General features: G+C 37.7%; 1 protein-coding gene across 1 annotated transcript in view; it reads right to left on the bottom strand.

The window, feature by feature from the left end:
- Positions 1–17,143, bottom strand: part of LOC139125442 (fibroblast growth factor receptor-like) — a 108,223-nt gene that overhangs the window by 2,166 nt on the left and 88,914 nt on the right. The window contains exons 3-10 of the mRNA XM_070691524.1: positions 7,272–7,595; positions 6,192–6,437; positions 5,941–5,991; positions 4,587–4,666; positions 2,715–2,786; positions 1,776–2,040; positions 1,543–1,638; positions 25–188 (exon numbers count right to left, since the gene is read on the bottom strand). Of these exons, the coding sequence (XP_070547625.1) occupies positions 25–188; positions 1,543–1,638; positions 1,776–2,040; positions 2,715–2,786; positions 4,587–4,666; positions 5,941–5,991; positions 6,192–6,437; positions 7,272–7,595 (1,298 nt within the window). The remainder of the gene's footprint in view (positions 1–24; positions 189–1,542; positions 1,639–1,775; positions 2,041–2,714; positions 2,787–4,586; positions 4,667–5,940; positions 5,992–6,191; positions 6,438–7,271; positions 7,596–17,143) is intronic.

Raw genomic sequence — 17,143 nt, 5'->3', positions numbered from 1 at the left:
GATATTTTCCAGAAATCTATTTACCTTGTTCTGCGAAAGAGTTTGCGTACATTCGGCTGCACTCAGGGCAAAGGTCAATAAGTCACGCCCCTTACTTTTCAGTGCATTTGTATCCTCTGTCTTCATATGTTTTAGAACTTGGTATAAATTACCGTTGGGGGCGTACTCTGTGATCAGGTACAGCGGGTCTGGAAAGAAATCATGTACACAGAAAACACGATTGGAACTAATTTGGGATAATAGGATGGTGTAAAAATGCCAATTTAATCTACAAATGTAATCTCATCTACTTTTCTCCTTACACTACACACTTTTTTCTATGAGTAATTTGTAATAATGCAAGGTTCAGAAATCCAATTATCCAAAATTAGGTCCAATCGTGTTAGAAGCAAAATACGGGTATATCCGTGATTTTTGGTTGAAGTTACGGAGATTACGTTTGGAGGACGTACTTCCTGAAATACCTGTCATAAATTCATTCTTCAATGTCAATCACGTGATCCAGACATGTGTTCCACGACACTGTTATTACAAAGTGAAAGGCAAAGCAACGTCGTCGTTTGTACAGTGCAGTGCACCGCGGTACGCGCACGTTGCCCGTCACCTGGAAATTTGAATACGCATATGATTGTATATGATAGCATTTGATAGTAAAGAATAGAGGGCTATGTTTGCAGGGAGAGTTTAATAGGCCAAACCCGGAATTCGAATCGACCACGGTACAAACAAAGCCATGTGCGCAAACGCGCATAGACGTACGTGTATTTCCATACGCGTTAGTACACATGTGGGTTTGTTTGTACCGGCATCACGTGATTATTTGGGCGTACTGAGTCTGTAGAACCCACGCGTCCTTTTTATTCCGGAGTAGAACCATTCATGATGGCTGTTACCGCAAAGGTTTCAGTATCATACGTGACCCTCTGTATCAGACAAGATATCTGTATGACCTTTGCTCCTTTGACTTTTAAAATACATGACGTAACTACTATTGTCATCACAGTGAATCTTCATCGAAATATATGACGTAATGGGAATAGAGGCACTGTTATCCGTATCCAACTGTTCCAAATAATCATTTGTATGACGTTGATGACAAACTGGATACCAGTCTTTGTAACAAGTAGTCGACCCTCACATTGAACCCTAGGTTTAACAATTGTGATTACTATGGTATGTTGACGTCATGAACACTTGTGTACATCATTGCAAAGTAATTTTGTTTTATCTATTTATTACAAAATGGAAAAGTTCTTCTGCAAGTAAACCAATCATAAAAAATCAACAACTATTAGTAAAGAAAAAGATTAAAATATTGCTTCGTGTTTCAACACGCTTTGCAGAGTAGAACAGTAAACTGTTGAAACGTGCAAGGACATGTTTGATAAAATGTCATAACCTAAGGCAGAAGCTTGTGTCGAGCATAGGTGATGTAGCCGATGCTAATAATTTTTTAATTGATAACATAATCATTAATGGCATCGGTATTAATGTTCTTTTGTTTGTGGCAACATGATAAATGCTAAAAGTGTTTTGTCCTACCTTCCCTGACACAACAACCGAGAAATCGCTCAACTCCTTTCAGTTTAGTTGTGGATCCCATCAGCTCAACTTCTCGTTTGAAGTCACTTCTGTATCCTGTAATAGACGGTCATTTCGTATCAGCGTCTTTTCCGTTACTTGTATTTCTAACGAAACTTGATTTTTGAAATATGCAATAGCTTCACTTTATAATTTTGTGATGTAAATGAAAAACACAAACGATTATATTTCACCTTTAGCAACCTTCACGATGACGTCACTGACACCATCTTTTCCATCGATAAACCAAGCCTGTCCTTTCATGACATTCCTGAACCGTCCTTCATGGAGTGTCTCTTTTAGAAATAGACGATCTCTTGGGAATTCAAGAACAGTATCGCCAGATTTTAGATAAACGTCTTGGTTCGCACCACCACCTTTTAGACTTGCATAGGTAGGTCTCATGTCAAGTTCTGTGTACTCAGCATTTTCTTCAACTTCCATGTTACGGATCCCTAACTGAAAACATTGGAAAATATGACCTGTATGTTATTATTGAACTTTCATGAAAAGACATTTGAGTACGACGTTGCCTGGGCACAATGGTCCTCTAAATATTGATCTCGGACATCAGAAATTTCCCGATTAAAATTGCGAAGAGCAGACAGCAAAATATATATTTGGAGTATAATAACTTGTGACATTGTATTTAGGAATGCATCGGTACGACAGTCAGAAAAATATGGTGTTCATACTATAACATGACGACTCATTTATTTTACGCTCGTGTCCGCAACACTCAAAACAATCCCGATAATATCCATTCTGTAGTGCTATCTTGGTAAAAACCAAAAGTCATTCTATTTACATCGATAATTTGGCGTCAATAGTTATGCTTGTTTTGAGGTGTTGTTTGTGTGAGAAAAACCCTGTGAACTATCGATAAGTGACACAGAAATCTGGTCAGCAGCCCCTGTACATCGAAAATAAAATACTTAGTTACTGCACGGTCCTTACGGTGAAATTGAGTCACTGTGGTTGCTTTGCAGACAACTGGGCTATCTTGGAACATTACAACCATATCTGAACAATGTGTCTTACCATTTTTGACTTCGTTTCTAACACGTTCAAAAGACTACTTAAATAATTTATCCTGATACTTTGTCGACAGTGTATACGAAGCTGTAACTTACATTTGTGTAAACGGATGGCTGGTGATGTCCTTGAAGAGATTGATAATCACTCTCTGAGTCTTCATTGGTTTTCTATTCAAATGGAAAAAAAAATATTGATAAAATCATTAGGCTGCGTTCACAAATAACGATTGGGGGGGGGGGGCTGGAGGAATCTCGATTGAAATCTTATTTTTTTTCAGATCCCCCCTAAGTACCCTAAAAAAATTTAAATGCCCCCCTCTATATGGTCAAAATTTTTCAAGTCCCCCCCCCCCAACTATCACAGGCCTGCATATTTGTAAAGGATGTGAGCCAGGTGAGCGCAGAAAAAATAAACATGTATTGCGCCGTTCTGCTCACAGGTGTTCAACACTACCTGTATTAGCACTTTGTATAGTCTTATTCCCAAGGCAAGTTCTTTAAATGCATCAGTGAATTTTTTAGATTTATTGGTCTAAAAGCCTACTTGAGTTAATCCAACTCTGGCCAGGTCAATTGCTCCTGTTGAAGAGCACACAAAATGCAATCATGAGAGAGTAGGAAAATTGTGAATTCTGGCTAATTGCCGTATTGCACAGTGACCTACCCAAAAATTGTTTCAAAACTGCAAGACCTATATGAATTAGATACTACTCAAAATTGACAATACCGGAAGGTTAAAATATCCATCAAATAAATGTTTTAACCTCTAAAATTTTGGGTGTGATAATTGCAAATTTGGTTAAAAAATAAATAATTCCATTTGGTCACATATTTTTTCTTTTAGTCTTTACTATTCAAAGTTTTACTCCTGTATCATTTTATAATAAGTGTGTGAAAATTTAGAAAATCAAGCATGGTGACCCCATCTTTTTTCTTTAATATTTGATTATTCTCATATGCCAGATTCAAACATTTCTATGTTTTCTTCCATGTGTTGCTCTCTGGCCTGATCTTGTGTACAAGTGAGTTTCACTGTCATGAGTGTCATTTGACCAAAACTCTTCTTCAACTACCATGTACATCAGAGTCAGAGCTGTCTCTGTCACTGTTCAGGTATGCAGTGACAGTGACACTGCAGTAGCAGGGTAGTATCTGATACTGACACTACCCGTAGGCAGTAGCTGTGTTAACTTTGATAATTTTGGCAATATTTTTGTTTAGTTTTACAACTGCATTCTTGTTCTACTCCCTACAGCATGTTGAATTGTCTAGTATTCAGCTTGCTATCACAGCCTATGTATGTGTACCATGCATTTGTATCACTGACAACTGACACTCAGTCTGGACTTCAATTAAATTACCACCAAATACATTTTTATATTTATATATACAGGCTTTGTCGACAAACTAAATATTGTGTGTTTGAGCATGCTGTAGGGAGATAGCAAAAAACTGTAGTTGTTATATTGCATAAAAATATTGCATAAATCATTAACAGTTGCAGCTTCTGCCCTGTTACGAGGCTCAAGTTTATTTTTTACGACAAATCACACGTTTAGATTTTTTCGAGATAAAAGTCATGAAATGTGACAAAATGGTTCTAGATTTTGTTAAATTATTACTAACATTACAACATTTTGATGACATAAAAAATGGTATTCATTTTTCATTGAATTACCTACAAAAACTTGGAATTGGAAAATGTAAAACTCAAAAGGGACCCAAAAATTTTCAAGTCCCCCCCTACAGGTAGAGCAAAATTTTCAAGTCCCCCCCTCCACTACCCCCAAAATTTTCGAATCTCCCCTGAATTCCTCCAGCCCCCCCCCTAACCGGTTTTTGTGAACGCAGCCTTACCATTGGTTTTTGTCTCTGACTTCTGATTATTAGAAAAATTTAAGTAGTTCTGAAAACAGAATTTGAATACATCATTGGCTTGGTATAGTTGTAAATTGTAATAAAAGTTACCTGCTGTAGTAACGATGAAAAGCGATGACCTCTGACCCACAGTAGCACGACCAGTGTAATAAACATCGTCAGCACAGTGACTAACAGACATCCAAGAACAACTGATACAGTGATGCTGCACTCACATGGCTGGTAAGGAATATCTTGAGAGAGAGAGAGAGAGAGAGAGAGAGAGAGAGAGAGAGAGAGAGAGAGAGAATGTAGTTTTATTGATATTGTGGTAGTAGATTTCAATTAATGTAAAATCGCAGCACATGACGTTACCATATTATTTCAATTTATTGCCTTTCGCCATATTAAAATACCAAAAACAGACTAGTGTGACACTGACAGTAAAGTAGAAACTTAGGCCACTACGTTAGATATCGGTTAACTATTTTAGCGAAAAGTATACGTCGCTTATTTGATATTATAACACACCACATGCTCATTCCATGTCGCGATTTGCCAGAATACGTCGGAATACGTCAGAATACGAGAAAATAGATACGTCTAGTCCCCATCGGATCGACAAAAGTGACGTCAGAGGGTATTTTTTGAAAAGCTATTTCCCTAGGGAAATAGTTCTGACCAAAAGTGCCCGGTCATGTGACCGTAGTGTCGTCTGCAGCTTTGCAACAATGGCGGGTGACTAAAATGTGATGTGCGTCCGGGATAGGTGATGACACATTCTCTAAAACAGATTTTCCAACATTTTCCAACATTCCAACAGCGTAGGAACTTGAACAGCTCATCGACGGAAAAGATTAAAGTGCAACTAAGGATGTCGCTAGGTATACTTAGAATATGTTTTGAAAGATAGTTGTACCACGTACGTACAACTGAAACCGCTCTGGAAACACCGCCCGGTAAACTTGTCACAATGGATTGTTGCCGTGCAAAATATCAAAACACATTAAAAACTATATAACAATACAACATGAGCATGTGGTGTGTTATAAAACACCTATAGCCTGGTCTTTATTCGGGCTATAGCGTTCGTCTATTACCCCGAGGGGCCGTGCGTTACCAGAAACACATCGCTATTCCCCGAGGCTGTAGGCCGAGGGGTATAAAGCGATGTGTTTCTGGTAACGCACGGCCCCTCGGGGTAATAGAGGGGCGCTATAGCCCTCATGACCAGGCAATGGGTGTTTAATGTCCTGGACTAAGTCTGGCCAGGGACCATGGATGTAAGGTTCGCCACTGAAATATTACATTCATGTGTGACAAGAAACGAAACAGTCAGATCACGTTCTTGAAATGTGAAATTTTGCATCTGTTCACAGTGCAAATGGTAAGTTCATCTCTCTTTTTTCAGCTTAAAAAAGCAAAGGTCCAACATATCATCACAAAAATCAACAAAAGGCTTTACCTGTGGCAGGCTCTGCAGTCGTCGAAATTTTGGTCGGTGTAGTTGGTGTATCTGAGAACAAAGAATTTAGTATAGTAAGATAAATACAGACTAAATGACAGACAGGCAAACAGATAGACAGACAAAATATTAATTCTAAATTCGTCAAATATCGACATCAAAAGTATGCAAAGATGCATCAAGTAAAACAATCGGCATTCAGATAATATTTGACACTTACACACTCCCATAGAAAGGTGCATGATACTCACATGTTTTTTTCACGACTTCTGTCAGTGAGGTTTCTCCCTTCACATTACTTGCATTACACGTCACAGTGACTTCATCATCACCATCTTCATCTGTCAATGTCCATGTCCTGGAATTACCTCCAGTCTGTCCATCATCACTCTCCCAGGAATACGTGACGTCATCAGGATTGGCAGTGGCCAGACATTCCACTACAACTGTGTTACCTTCCCAGCTATCCACAACTATGGCCTGGATTACAGGGGCATCTGAAATACAGCAATTTAATACAAGTAAACAATTTGAAAAAGAAGTACACATGATATCTGTATTGTACTACTATGTCTGTTACACTTGCGTTAAACGCGTTCTTTGTCACAGTGACTTTATCATCACCATCTTGATCTGTCAATGTCCATGTCCTGGAATTACCTCCAGTCTGTCCATCATCACTCTCCCAGGAATATGTGACGTCACAAGGATTAGCAGTTGCCAGACATTCCACTGCAACTGTTGCCTTCTTGTCTATCCACAAGTATTGATTGATTGATTGATTGATTGATTGATTGATTTTTATTCATTTATATATTTTTTCATTGATTTACTTATTTATTCATTCATTTATTTATTTATTTACACTTTTCATGTGCAGCGGAGCTACTTAATGAGTAATTTTTATCAGGGGTCAAACCATGCAACTATGTCGAAGATGGGAGAAGGTAAATGTAAAACTAAGTTGTTCACAAAGGAAAATTTAGTTTTATGAACCCTTTCAGTTTCACCTTAAAATGTTCAATGTTAATAGCATTTCTCACATCATAGGGCAGAGAAAATATTGTAAAAATCAAAAAGTCATCGGTAGTGTTTAATTTGACACTACACACGCCATGGCATCATTTCTGTACATCATCTTTCGATCATTTGAGATAGCGCTTATGTAGAGAAATGACCTCTGTTTATGCTCTCCTGGTAGATTTCGCAACATAATAGCCAAATCTCAAGCAAATGTTTTCAAACACAAAACATATGGTGCATATTTAATGAATAGTTATGCGCAATGTAATATACTGAGACCATTACGGAATTAGCTAAAGGGAACTTACGTTTAACATCCATTAAAATCTGTGCACTTCTTGGTGTCAGGCTGTCGTGTTGAAATGATTGACACTTAAGATACTGTTGGTCGTCAGAAGCATTGGATTTATACTTAAGACGACTTTCTGTGTTGTAGAGTCTGGTGTCTTTTCCAGTTTCAGTTGTTGTGTTGTCAATCTCATGTGTGATGTCTTTGTCTCCTATTGTCCAGAGTAGATCGGCAGGGGGATTCCCGGATGTTGCTGTGCATGTAGTGATCACTTCGGTACCAGCATCCACTGTCCTGGTGTCTCCATTATTGTAACCACTTATGCTGACATCTGTGACCTGATCTGTTGATGTGTGAATAGCTGCTTAATAAGTACTCTACGCACGGAAAATGAAAAGGTTTTAGACTGTTATAAGATTTTGTAACCTTAACAGAAGTAACGACTGACGGTAACAAGGAGTCGATGAGATATCAAATGGTGATCATGAGATGCAGTGTGTACAGTTATTCCAGCACAATAGTCTTTCATAATCAGCAACATATCAAACAATTTTGAGCCAAATCAGCAAAAGCTACAACCGGAATACCATGGATTTAAAATGAAGGTTAGATGGATTTGTAGATACATGAGTATGATGATAATATCATTGCATAATCGTGGATTTTGTGGCTCTCTTCTCTCATTGATATTAGTATTTGTAAAACTGAATTTATATGCTTTCAAGGAGTTGCATTCGAGAATTGTATGTGCCCAATAATGATGTTCTTTGTGATAGTTGTTTTCGTCAGCGATTTATCTAAGTCAGGCATATGTCTGTTTGGACAATAGATCATGTATTTACGGGGCAGTCACATCAATATCAGTATTAAGTAATATTAGATTTGACGATGCTCGTAATTTGTTATTTTTGTAGTCACCTAAAACAGATACGAGGTTGAAAAGTACAGGGTGCAAATTAATGGAAATAGTCAAACACTGACATGAAATTAAAAAAGGTGTCCGATATCTTAGATATGGTGGAGATGCCTCTGGTTAATAAGAAAACGGTTTAAGAACAGCAAAAAACGACCCCCTCAAGATTTATCTATGGCATGGTTTCAAGTAGTCTTCTTTGAAGATCAACTTGTTTATAAAACCTTCCTTGCGACTCAGTATGATTAGTATAATTATAACGAAGAATTATTATCCACTCTTTCATTTTTTTAACACTCACTTAGTACGTAAAGTCTACCATGGGGGATGGAGGCGATGCTGGTGATGACTCTTCAAATGAATAACAGTCATAGTGTGCATCTTCATCCAATGTTGCTGACGTCACAGTGAGCTTGAAGAAGTTGTAATCTGGTGCATTGGTTTCATAGGTGTACACTGTCTCAAATTCAGATGCTGCATAATTACATGTCCCCTCATTGTAACACAGTAAAATGTTAGTCCAGGTGGAACCATCATCTCTGCTTCTTCCGAAGTATATTGAAGGCAGGCTACCAGTACGCCACTGTGTAACAGAGCAGTTGAATGATGCAGACTCTCCTGGATTCACATACACTGTATCTGATGGTCCGACCACAATCGTCACGGCGTAAGAGTAATGGGTACATCTAAGAAAAGTGACTGAATCAACAAAATAAGAATAGTCGTTACCTTCATACCACCATACTATAAAGCCACTGTGCAAACGTTATTATCTCTCTCTCTCTCTCTCTCTCTCTCTCTCTCTCTCTCGGAGCATTAAGCTCAACGTTGTATCTTCCGCATAATATATTGTATCTTTATTGAAGACACAAAGATTAGATGTCGACCATATGTTTTTTCTCATTCCTCGTATAAATTAAACAATCCAACTTCTCCCCAAACATAAACTCGTCAGCTTAGGATTATAACACATCCATTAATTCTACTGTTTTCGATGTTCTTTTCTACAAAGGTTAGATCAGCCAAATGTTTCTGACACTTTTCCCGAAACGTGTACCTGGTTGTTCAAAGTGGCTGTTCTAACCATTTGTATGACCCATAGGCCTAGATACTGGTCATCAGTTGTTAATATTAGACATTCTATTGCCAATAAATAACTTTTACACAACAGAAAACAGTTGAACCTCTACAAAGTTTCGTCGCGACGCCATGATTATCTGTCTGCTTTTAACAGCTATGAACTGATTACTGACTTCATGTCGTGGGCTCTGTTACAGTGGAGGCTACATCGTGCTGGCTTGGTCGCCCAGACCAATGTCTTGGAAATCCACAGATAGCAAATGTTTTTTTTTCAAGCGGTGGCAGAAACACTAATACCAGACATAAACACTAGAGTCTGGAGCATTTTATAATTTCAGCGATATTCAATTTCCAACGCAAACAAGGTTGGTGCGTCCGTATGCATGTGAAGGAAAAGCTGTTATGAAGAAAACAATGTTGCAGCCAGATTTGAATTATTTAAAATTTTCAATGTCAGCTACTTCTTATTTCAAGGTATAAATAATACAACTCATAACTCCTGAAAATAAGAAAATTTTCATAAACCGATAAATACAAAGAACAGAGAAACGGTATCTGAAAACTTTATAAGAATCGGAAAGCATCTTTACAATATAAATATATGCTTGGCAACTTTCACTCGCACTAAGTATTGAAATGAGATTGGGCTAGTTCCGTTCAGAGTCTCGCATTTTGCGACGCTAGGTTGAACATTGTCACATCGTCATCTCTATTCTCTTAATCAAAGTGACAGTCACCCCGTGCTCTAATTTCTTAAGTCTAACTATCGTTTATTCTGATTTCAATGCCATTCAGCGCAATGAATCTGGTTCGTTAATTGTATCCCCTAACATCAGAAGTGTAGAAGCCATAGTTGGCCTTTAAACAAAATGATTATATCAAACTTTAGATGGGTTCCGATATGCCAGCTCTTGAAACGCTTGCTACGGAGATCTTTAAGGCGATTTCGCCACATGCACACGTTTTATGACAAAACAGCAGGACAGTACAAAACTGAAATGGTAATTGATTTCAACATTTGCGATACACACGCGTAACAAGCGCTAAATTAAATAAGGGACGACATCGGAAAACATTGGTGTCACACCCGTCATGCTTTTATATCAACATTTTAAAATGAAGAAGTACTTGTTACTGCTATTTTTGGAAATGCCATGCCATAGTGTCTAGTCTGGTCTGAAATCCAAAACGCAATACAAATAGTAATGCCAAACTGTACTCCTTACAAAATATTCATTATGAGTAACACTCACCGCCCAGTAGAATGACCAACGATGGTGTCATGGCAGACGTTTCGTGTTGAGTACTCACGGCTTCCCTACATATAGCTTGAGCGAACACCGTCCGTTTTCCGGGTTCACGACCTTTCCTTTGTAACTCCGCGCAAAGGGTGCGGTGCGAGCGTCTATCATGTTATGATGTCATCGTGCTGATAAGAACACACTATCAATACTGCCGGATTCACGGAGCTATACATTGCTGATATTCCCTTTGATCTACACAATTGCAGACTCTCTTTCTATGATTGCTTTTCCACTTCATTCTGCAATCTTAGTCAGGCCAGGTAAAAACTACAACTGTCAAGTTACTACAAATGCCATACTTTATCGGATACGAAATTGTCAACAGAAAAGGGTATTCATTATTGAACACTTAATGTGTAAAATTCCCATATCATGCCTGTAGGAAAAGGTTCAATTCTATTTTGTTCGCTAAAATATGTCACTAGATGTCCTATTTTCATATGAAATTCTGTATACCCACACACAGCACAGTATAGCTTCTACCTCTGGTATATGGCAGATCACACAGTTGTTGAGTTTGTGAAATCACGATCGCCTTTTTTCGATCAAGCTCTTTCAAAAAGGGATATAAACAACACACCATGAATAAAAGTACACGTCTCACCGAGTTTTGGAAATCATGTCTCCTTATACAAGGCAATCTCCCTAAAATTCCATGACTGCTTTTCTCATTCATTTCTCTTATTATTGGTCGATGTGATGTTAAAATGCTCGTCTTAAATCTTAGCAAAGATGTTATCAGTGAACCGATATTATTTACGTCCCGGGGGTCCGACGTATCTGAGGTGGGTCACTCCTACAAGGCGGTTGCTCGATGAAAGCCAAATTAACGACAAGCCTCGCCCATTAATTTGTGGCTTTCTTCTCGCCCTTGCCCATAAATAAATGTTAACTGGAACGGTCACCGCGTCGACGGTTCTACATTAAACATGTCAAATAATGTCTATTTCAGTCCAATTTGGAAAACTTAGGGAGCCGTCATTATTTACGGTCCGGGGTGGAGGAATTTCATCGGAAACTCCGCCCCTTTGCCAACCATCAGACCCATGATGAATTAGAGTAACCCCCCTCTCCGGCCCATTCCTATCGCCGCCATTTTGTAAACGGTCCTGTATCAGTCCAATAAGCTACTTTAAATATACTTTCATATTACGTTACGGCAGGAGCTGCCCTTCAACAGAGGTAGATTATACTGATAAGTGAAAATTTATCCGAAACAGTATAATTACTTTCAAATCGACGTGTACCGTACTTTGGTAATTTTCTGGTAAAGAATATTCGATTGTGCTGTAAGAAAAGATGTTGCTTCAGCTTTTGTTTAAAATAATATAGCAGTGCAAACACGAGTGCCGTTGTGCATCGAACATAAGTGAACAGATGTGTAGCTTGATGTAACTTCTTGTATCGCGAGACTTCCCTTTATTGAAGTCATTACTTACTGCCTGGGGGTCGGAGCAATGTGAGGGGGTCACTCAAAATATTGTAAACTTCAAGGGTGTTGCTCAAAATGTTGAGAGGAAGAAGTTGGCTTACTCAATTTTTTTGTGCAAAATAAAATGAAACACCTTTCAGATTGCACCATTGCACACATCAATTTCTAAAAAGGTTATTTCATCACCAATGAGGTTGATTACAGGAGCATCTGAAATTTCGACTTGGCACTTATATATGAAGGAACAGCAAGACATGCTTTTGTGTATACTTATACAGGACGTGCATCAGTACATAAATTTATGCTTATGCTTCCTTTGTTTGTGATTGCTCGAAATCCTATCGATAAGATTTCAATATAATTTCCTGGTGTTATTTGAACCTGCATGTGTAATAAAGTCTTTAACATCCTTATATGAAATTCTATGTTAAAAATTGGCGATCAATATGCAATAATTTAGAACGCTAAAAATACGACGTAAACCTTTCACAATTTCGAAACATTCAAGAAAGGTGAGAAGTAAACACTTGTTGATACACAGAGCAAAACTTTAGAAAATCGAACACAACAAAAGGTTTGGGAATTTAGAATCTGTCATTTGATGCCATGAGATCATTTTAAAACTTGTTTATGATATGTTTTGGATATGAGTAAAGATGCTTATGAGTTATTCACGGCACGCAGAATGTTTCAAAATATGAGATCTCTTCAAAAAACAGACGTCAACTTACGTTGCTTATCAAAATCTGCGAACTTCTTGGTGTAAAGCTTTCACGTTTAAATGATTGACACGGGTTCATGACGATTGAGATACTGCTGGTCATCAGAAGCATTGAGACTACTTGTTGTATCTGAGAGTCTAGGATCTTGCTTATTTGGTGCAGTGGAGTTTTCACTAAAACGTGTGATGTCATGGTCTCCATTGTCCACAGTAGATCAGCTGTAGGGTTCCCGGATGTTGTTGTACATGTAGTAACAACGGGAGTACCAGCTACCACGGTTTTTGGATCCTCAGATTCATTGATGGTGACACTGGTCATTTGGTTGAAATCAGTGCATGGTGATATAAAGAAATGTTTCTTCGCTATAGAAATACTGAGTTCAAAACTGAGTTTAGATATTTCTTCCATGTAATCTAGCGCTACGATCAGCTCAGAAGAAATGATAAAACGCAAAGAAAGTTGTTTTATAGCCTAAAACATTCGAATTACCTAAGCTATATGAGAACAAAGGCTATTTGAACATCGAAAATAATGAACTTCCGAAATCTATGCCCTTCAGTTGATATCTACACGACATAGATCTTTACGAACACTTTAATATATCAATGTTTCAGAACGATAGATCATATCAAAAGAAATGAAAATCTACAAATGTTTTCAGATTTTGTACTGAGTTTCCAAAAATCCATCAGAGTAGGCATTTTACTATCAGTGAAGCTAATTTTGTTTGAAAGTTATTTGTTCAAAAATCACAATATGTGTAAGTACAACTTAAAGGCAGGTGGTCTGAATGGCATTTTCGTTATAGGTCTGTTGTTTGCTAAAATTAAATATGACTAAAATTATTCCAGTTTCTTTAGTTTTTAAAGGAGCGATGTGTGGATAGAACTAACGAAGTCAAGCAATACGCTATATGAAAATTTAAATTCAGTGATTTCATTTCGGCCACTACCAATATATCGACTCAGATGTTGAGACGTATCATGTGTTTTTATTCACGTAGTTGCTCGCGCTCCTTCAAAATGGTACTTCTTACATAAATTAAACTCACATAGCACGATTAGTTTTGAATGATGAGCTGTTGGACCACCATAGAGAAAAGACCAGCAGTCATAGTGTGCATCTTCATCCAATGTTGCAGAGTCTACAGTTAGTTTGAAGAAATAATTGGCTTGTCCACTACTTTCAGTAGAATATACTGTTTCAAAGCCTCCAATAAGTGTACAGCTTCCATCAGAACTGAAACACTGAGCAATGTTTGTCCAACTGTTATCAACGTCTTTCTTTCTTCGCCACTGTATGGTGTGAGTGCCAGGACTTGTATCAAATATATGAAACAGAGCAGTCAAATAATGCAGAGTTTCCAGGTCTCACATACACTGTGTCTGTGGGGAATTCAAGATGACGAAAAGAAATTATAGAGTGCGAACGATGACTAAGTGGAGGTAACCATAGCATTGCTGATTAATATAACTGTGTGTTGTTGTCATGGCGTAGTCATGCCATTTCAAAGTGACGCCTTATGTTAAAGTTTGATAGTAGCACTCATTGTGAAATCATACCAGTTTAATGTCAGAAATCACCATACATTTGTATTGTTGTCCCAAACAGGGATTTAATTGGTTAACATTCCCTTTTAATTCTTACCGTAGCCATATTGGGATTTGCAACAAATCACTAGAACCTTTAAAAGGTTTACTTCAAACCACCCATAGTGTTCTGTGAAAAGCATACCCTGCTTGTACCCCAGGACTCAAAAGTTCCATGAGTAACTTACGCTTTGTATATATCCTCGCGCGCACTGAATCATGGAACCGATAACGAATTATATGCAAGTATCTGTCACATGATTTATCATACGGGCATCAGAAAAAAAGACAAACAAACAAAAGCAGACACTCAAGACATTACGTGAGACAATCACACAAGAAATTTACTCATAGGATATCATTAATATGCGATGCACTAGATATCAGATAGTTCTTTTTACATTTTTATTTCGCCTTTTTGTTTTGCACATTGCATTTAAAAATTATGGTTGCGTATTTATGTCAAAAGTTTACGCATTCACTGATCACGCCAACTAATTCATATTCAAAATCGTAACGAGTAAGTACTACATTGCAATAAAAATTATCTTCTCTTTGAGAATGGTACGTATCTTTGGTTGGTTTTGTTGTATTTTGCCTTAAGCGAAAGTCTTTTAATTAATGACTTCTTCTTTGTATCGTTGACGTCATCGTCACAGAGGCTGTCTTTAAAATATCTTAAAAGCAACTTTGTGATATTTTTTTCAATGAGGGCGCTCGTTTCAAGATATGGATACCAGTCTATTATCCTTCCCTGATCCTTTGCATATCTTCAGGTGTGACCTCCCTGCGTGGACTGTTGCTTTGTTACCAACCAGAATTATATTGTAGTGTCTGTTTCCTATGAATAAGCAAAGAGAAGTTGAAATACATTACATGTATATGTAATGTAGAAAACGGGGAAAAAAGGAAAGACTATAGCATCGTCAATAAATAGGGAATGTACGGTAGGTTCTGGGGTTTTCGATTGTGTGTTACGACTAATATATTCTCTGAACACAAAGTCATCCAGCTTTTATAACAGGTAGATGCAATGATAGTATTTTTAAGGCAAGGAATTTAGGTGGAGTGCGTCGACCTGCTCACAGAGAATCTTGAGGCATCTCTGAATTAGTTTATAATAAACCAAATTACGGCAATTTTGTTCTCATTCTTTAATGTTTGCTGTCACGATATTGACGTGGTTGTACAAGACAAGACATGTATATACAATTATAAAGGCGTGTGTATAACATGTAGTGTTGGGAATTCAAGATTCTCATATGCCAGAATTAAAAAATCCCCGATAATTTTTCAAGTCTCCTGGTCTTCCATGTGTTGCACTATGGCCTGATCTTGTGTACAAGTATGTTTCATGAGCGCCATTTGACCCAAACTCTTCTTCAACTACCATGTACATCAGAGTCAGAGCTATCTCTGTCACTGATTAAGTATACAGTGAGAGTGACACTGCAGTAGCAGGGTATAGTATCTCATAGTGACACTGCCCGTAGGCTGTAGCTGTATTATCTTTGATAATTGTAGCAATTATTTTTTGTTCAGTTTATACAACTGCGTTCTTGTTCTACGATGTACAGCATGTTGAGTTGTCCAGTATTCAGCTTGCTATCACAGCATATGTATGTGTACCATGCATTTGTATCACTGACAACTGACTGTCAGTCTGGACTCTAATTAAATTATCGCCTAATGCATATTTATATATACAAGCTTTGACGATAAACTGAATAGTGTGTGTTTTAGCATGTTGTAGGGAGACAGCAAGAAACTGTAGTTAATATATTGCATAGAAATATTGCAAAATTATCAGCAGTTGCAGCTTCTGCCCTGTTACTGGGCTCAAGTTTGTTTTTTTTTTACGACAAATCACACATGTTTAGATTTTTTCAAGATAAAAGTCATGAAATGTGACAAAATGGTTCAAGATTTGTTAAACTATTATTATCATTAAAACAATTGGATGACATAAAAATTGTATTCATTTATGAATTACCTACAAAACTTAGAATACGAAAATGTAAAACATAAAAGGGAACCAAAAATTTTCAAGCCCCTCTTCAGGAAGAGCAACATTTTCAAGCCCCCCTCTACTACCCGTAAAATTTTCAAATCCTCCCCTTACCCCCGAATTCCCCCAGCCCCCCCCCATTCGTTTTTGTGAATGCAGCCTAAATAAGCAGAGTTATCTGTACTCTTATTGACACGTCGATACGATATTGTTCTTAACTTTCGAGACTTTATGCTCCTGGAGGGAGAGAGTTCTTCAACTCGTTTGATGTTCGCCGACAATTGAAGAGTTTTCTCAGAAGTGGTATGTTTTTCTTTCTTGTGATATCTTCAGCGCTGCCGTCGTCGTAGTAGTTGCTGCAACTCATCTTCCCAAAGATGGTGTCCATAAGCTTTATCACATTATCGTCGTTGAGGGAGCTAGTTTCAAAGTGAGGATAATTGTAGATAATGTCACCGTTACTGTATATTATGGCAGCAGAAGTGCTAGCCGAAAATATTCGTAAAGATGACAGCATATCAGGATTCATACTACCAGACAAACAAGAGGAAAAAATTAAGAGTTATGCAGATGATACGACTCTTATTTGAGAATTTGAAAAGCATTACTCAGTCGTCGAAAATGTTTAACAAATATGAAAAAGCAACAGGTGCAAAACTGAACAAGAAGAAATCCAAAGGTTTATGGGCTGGAAGTTTTAAAAATCGTACTGATTCAGTGGAAGGGATCGATTTTTCAAACAAGGTTTTACAGATCTTGGGAGTTGGGTTTGGAAACAGTAACACATCTAGAGAAAACTGGAAAACAGTGATGGAAAAATTTACGAACTGCCTTAAGATCTGG

This window comes from Ptychodera flava (assembly GCF_041260155.1).
Source record: "Ptychodera flava strain L36383 chromosome 3 unlocalized genomic scaffold, AS_Pfla_20210202 Scaffold_25__1_contigs__length_14229661_pilon, whole genome shotgun sequence".
Lineage (NCBI taxonomy): Eukaryota > Metazoa > Hemichordata > Enteropneusta > Ptychoderidae > Ptychodera > Ptychodera flava.
This window is presented reverse-complemented; position numbering and strand designations above follow the sequence as displayed.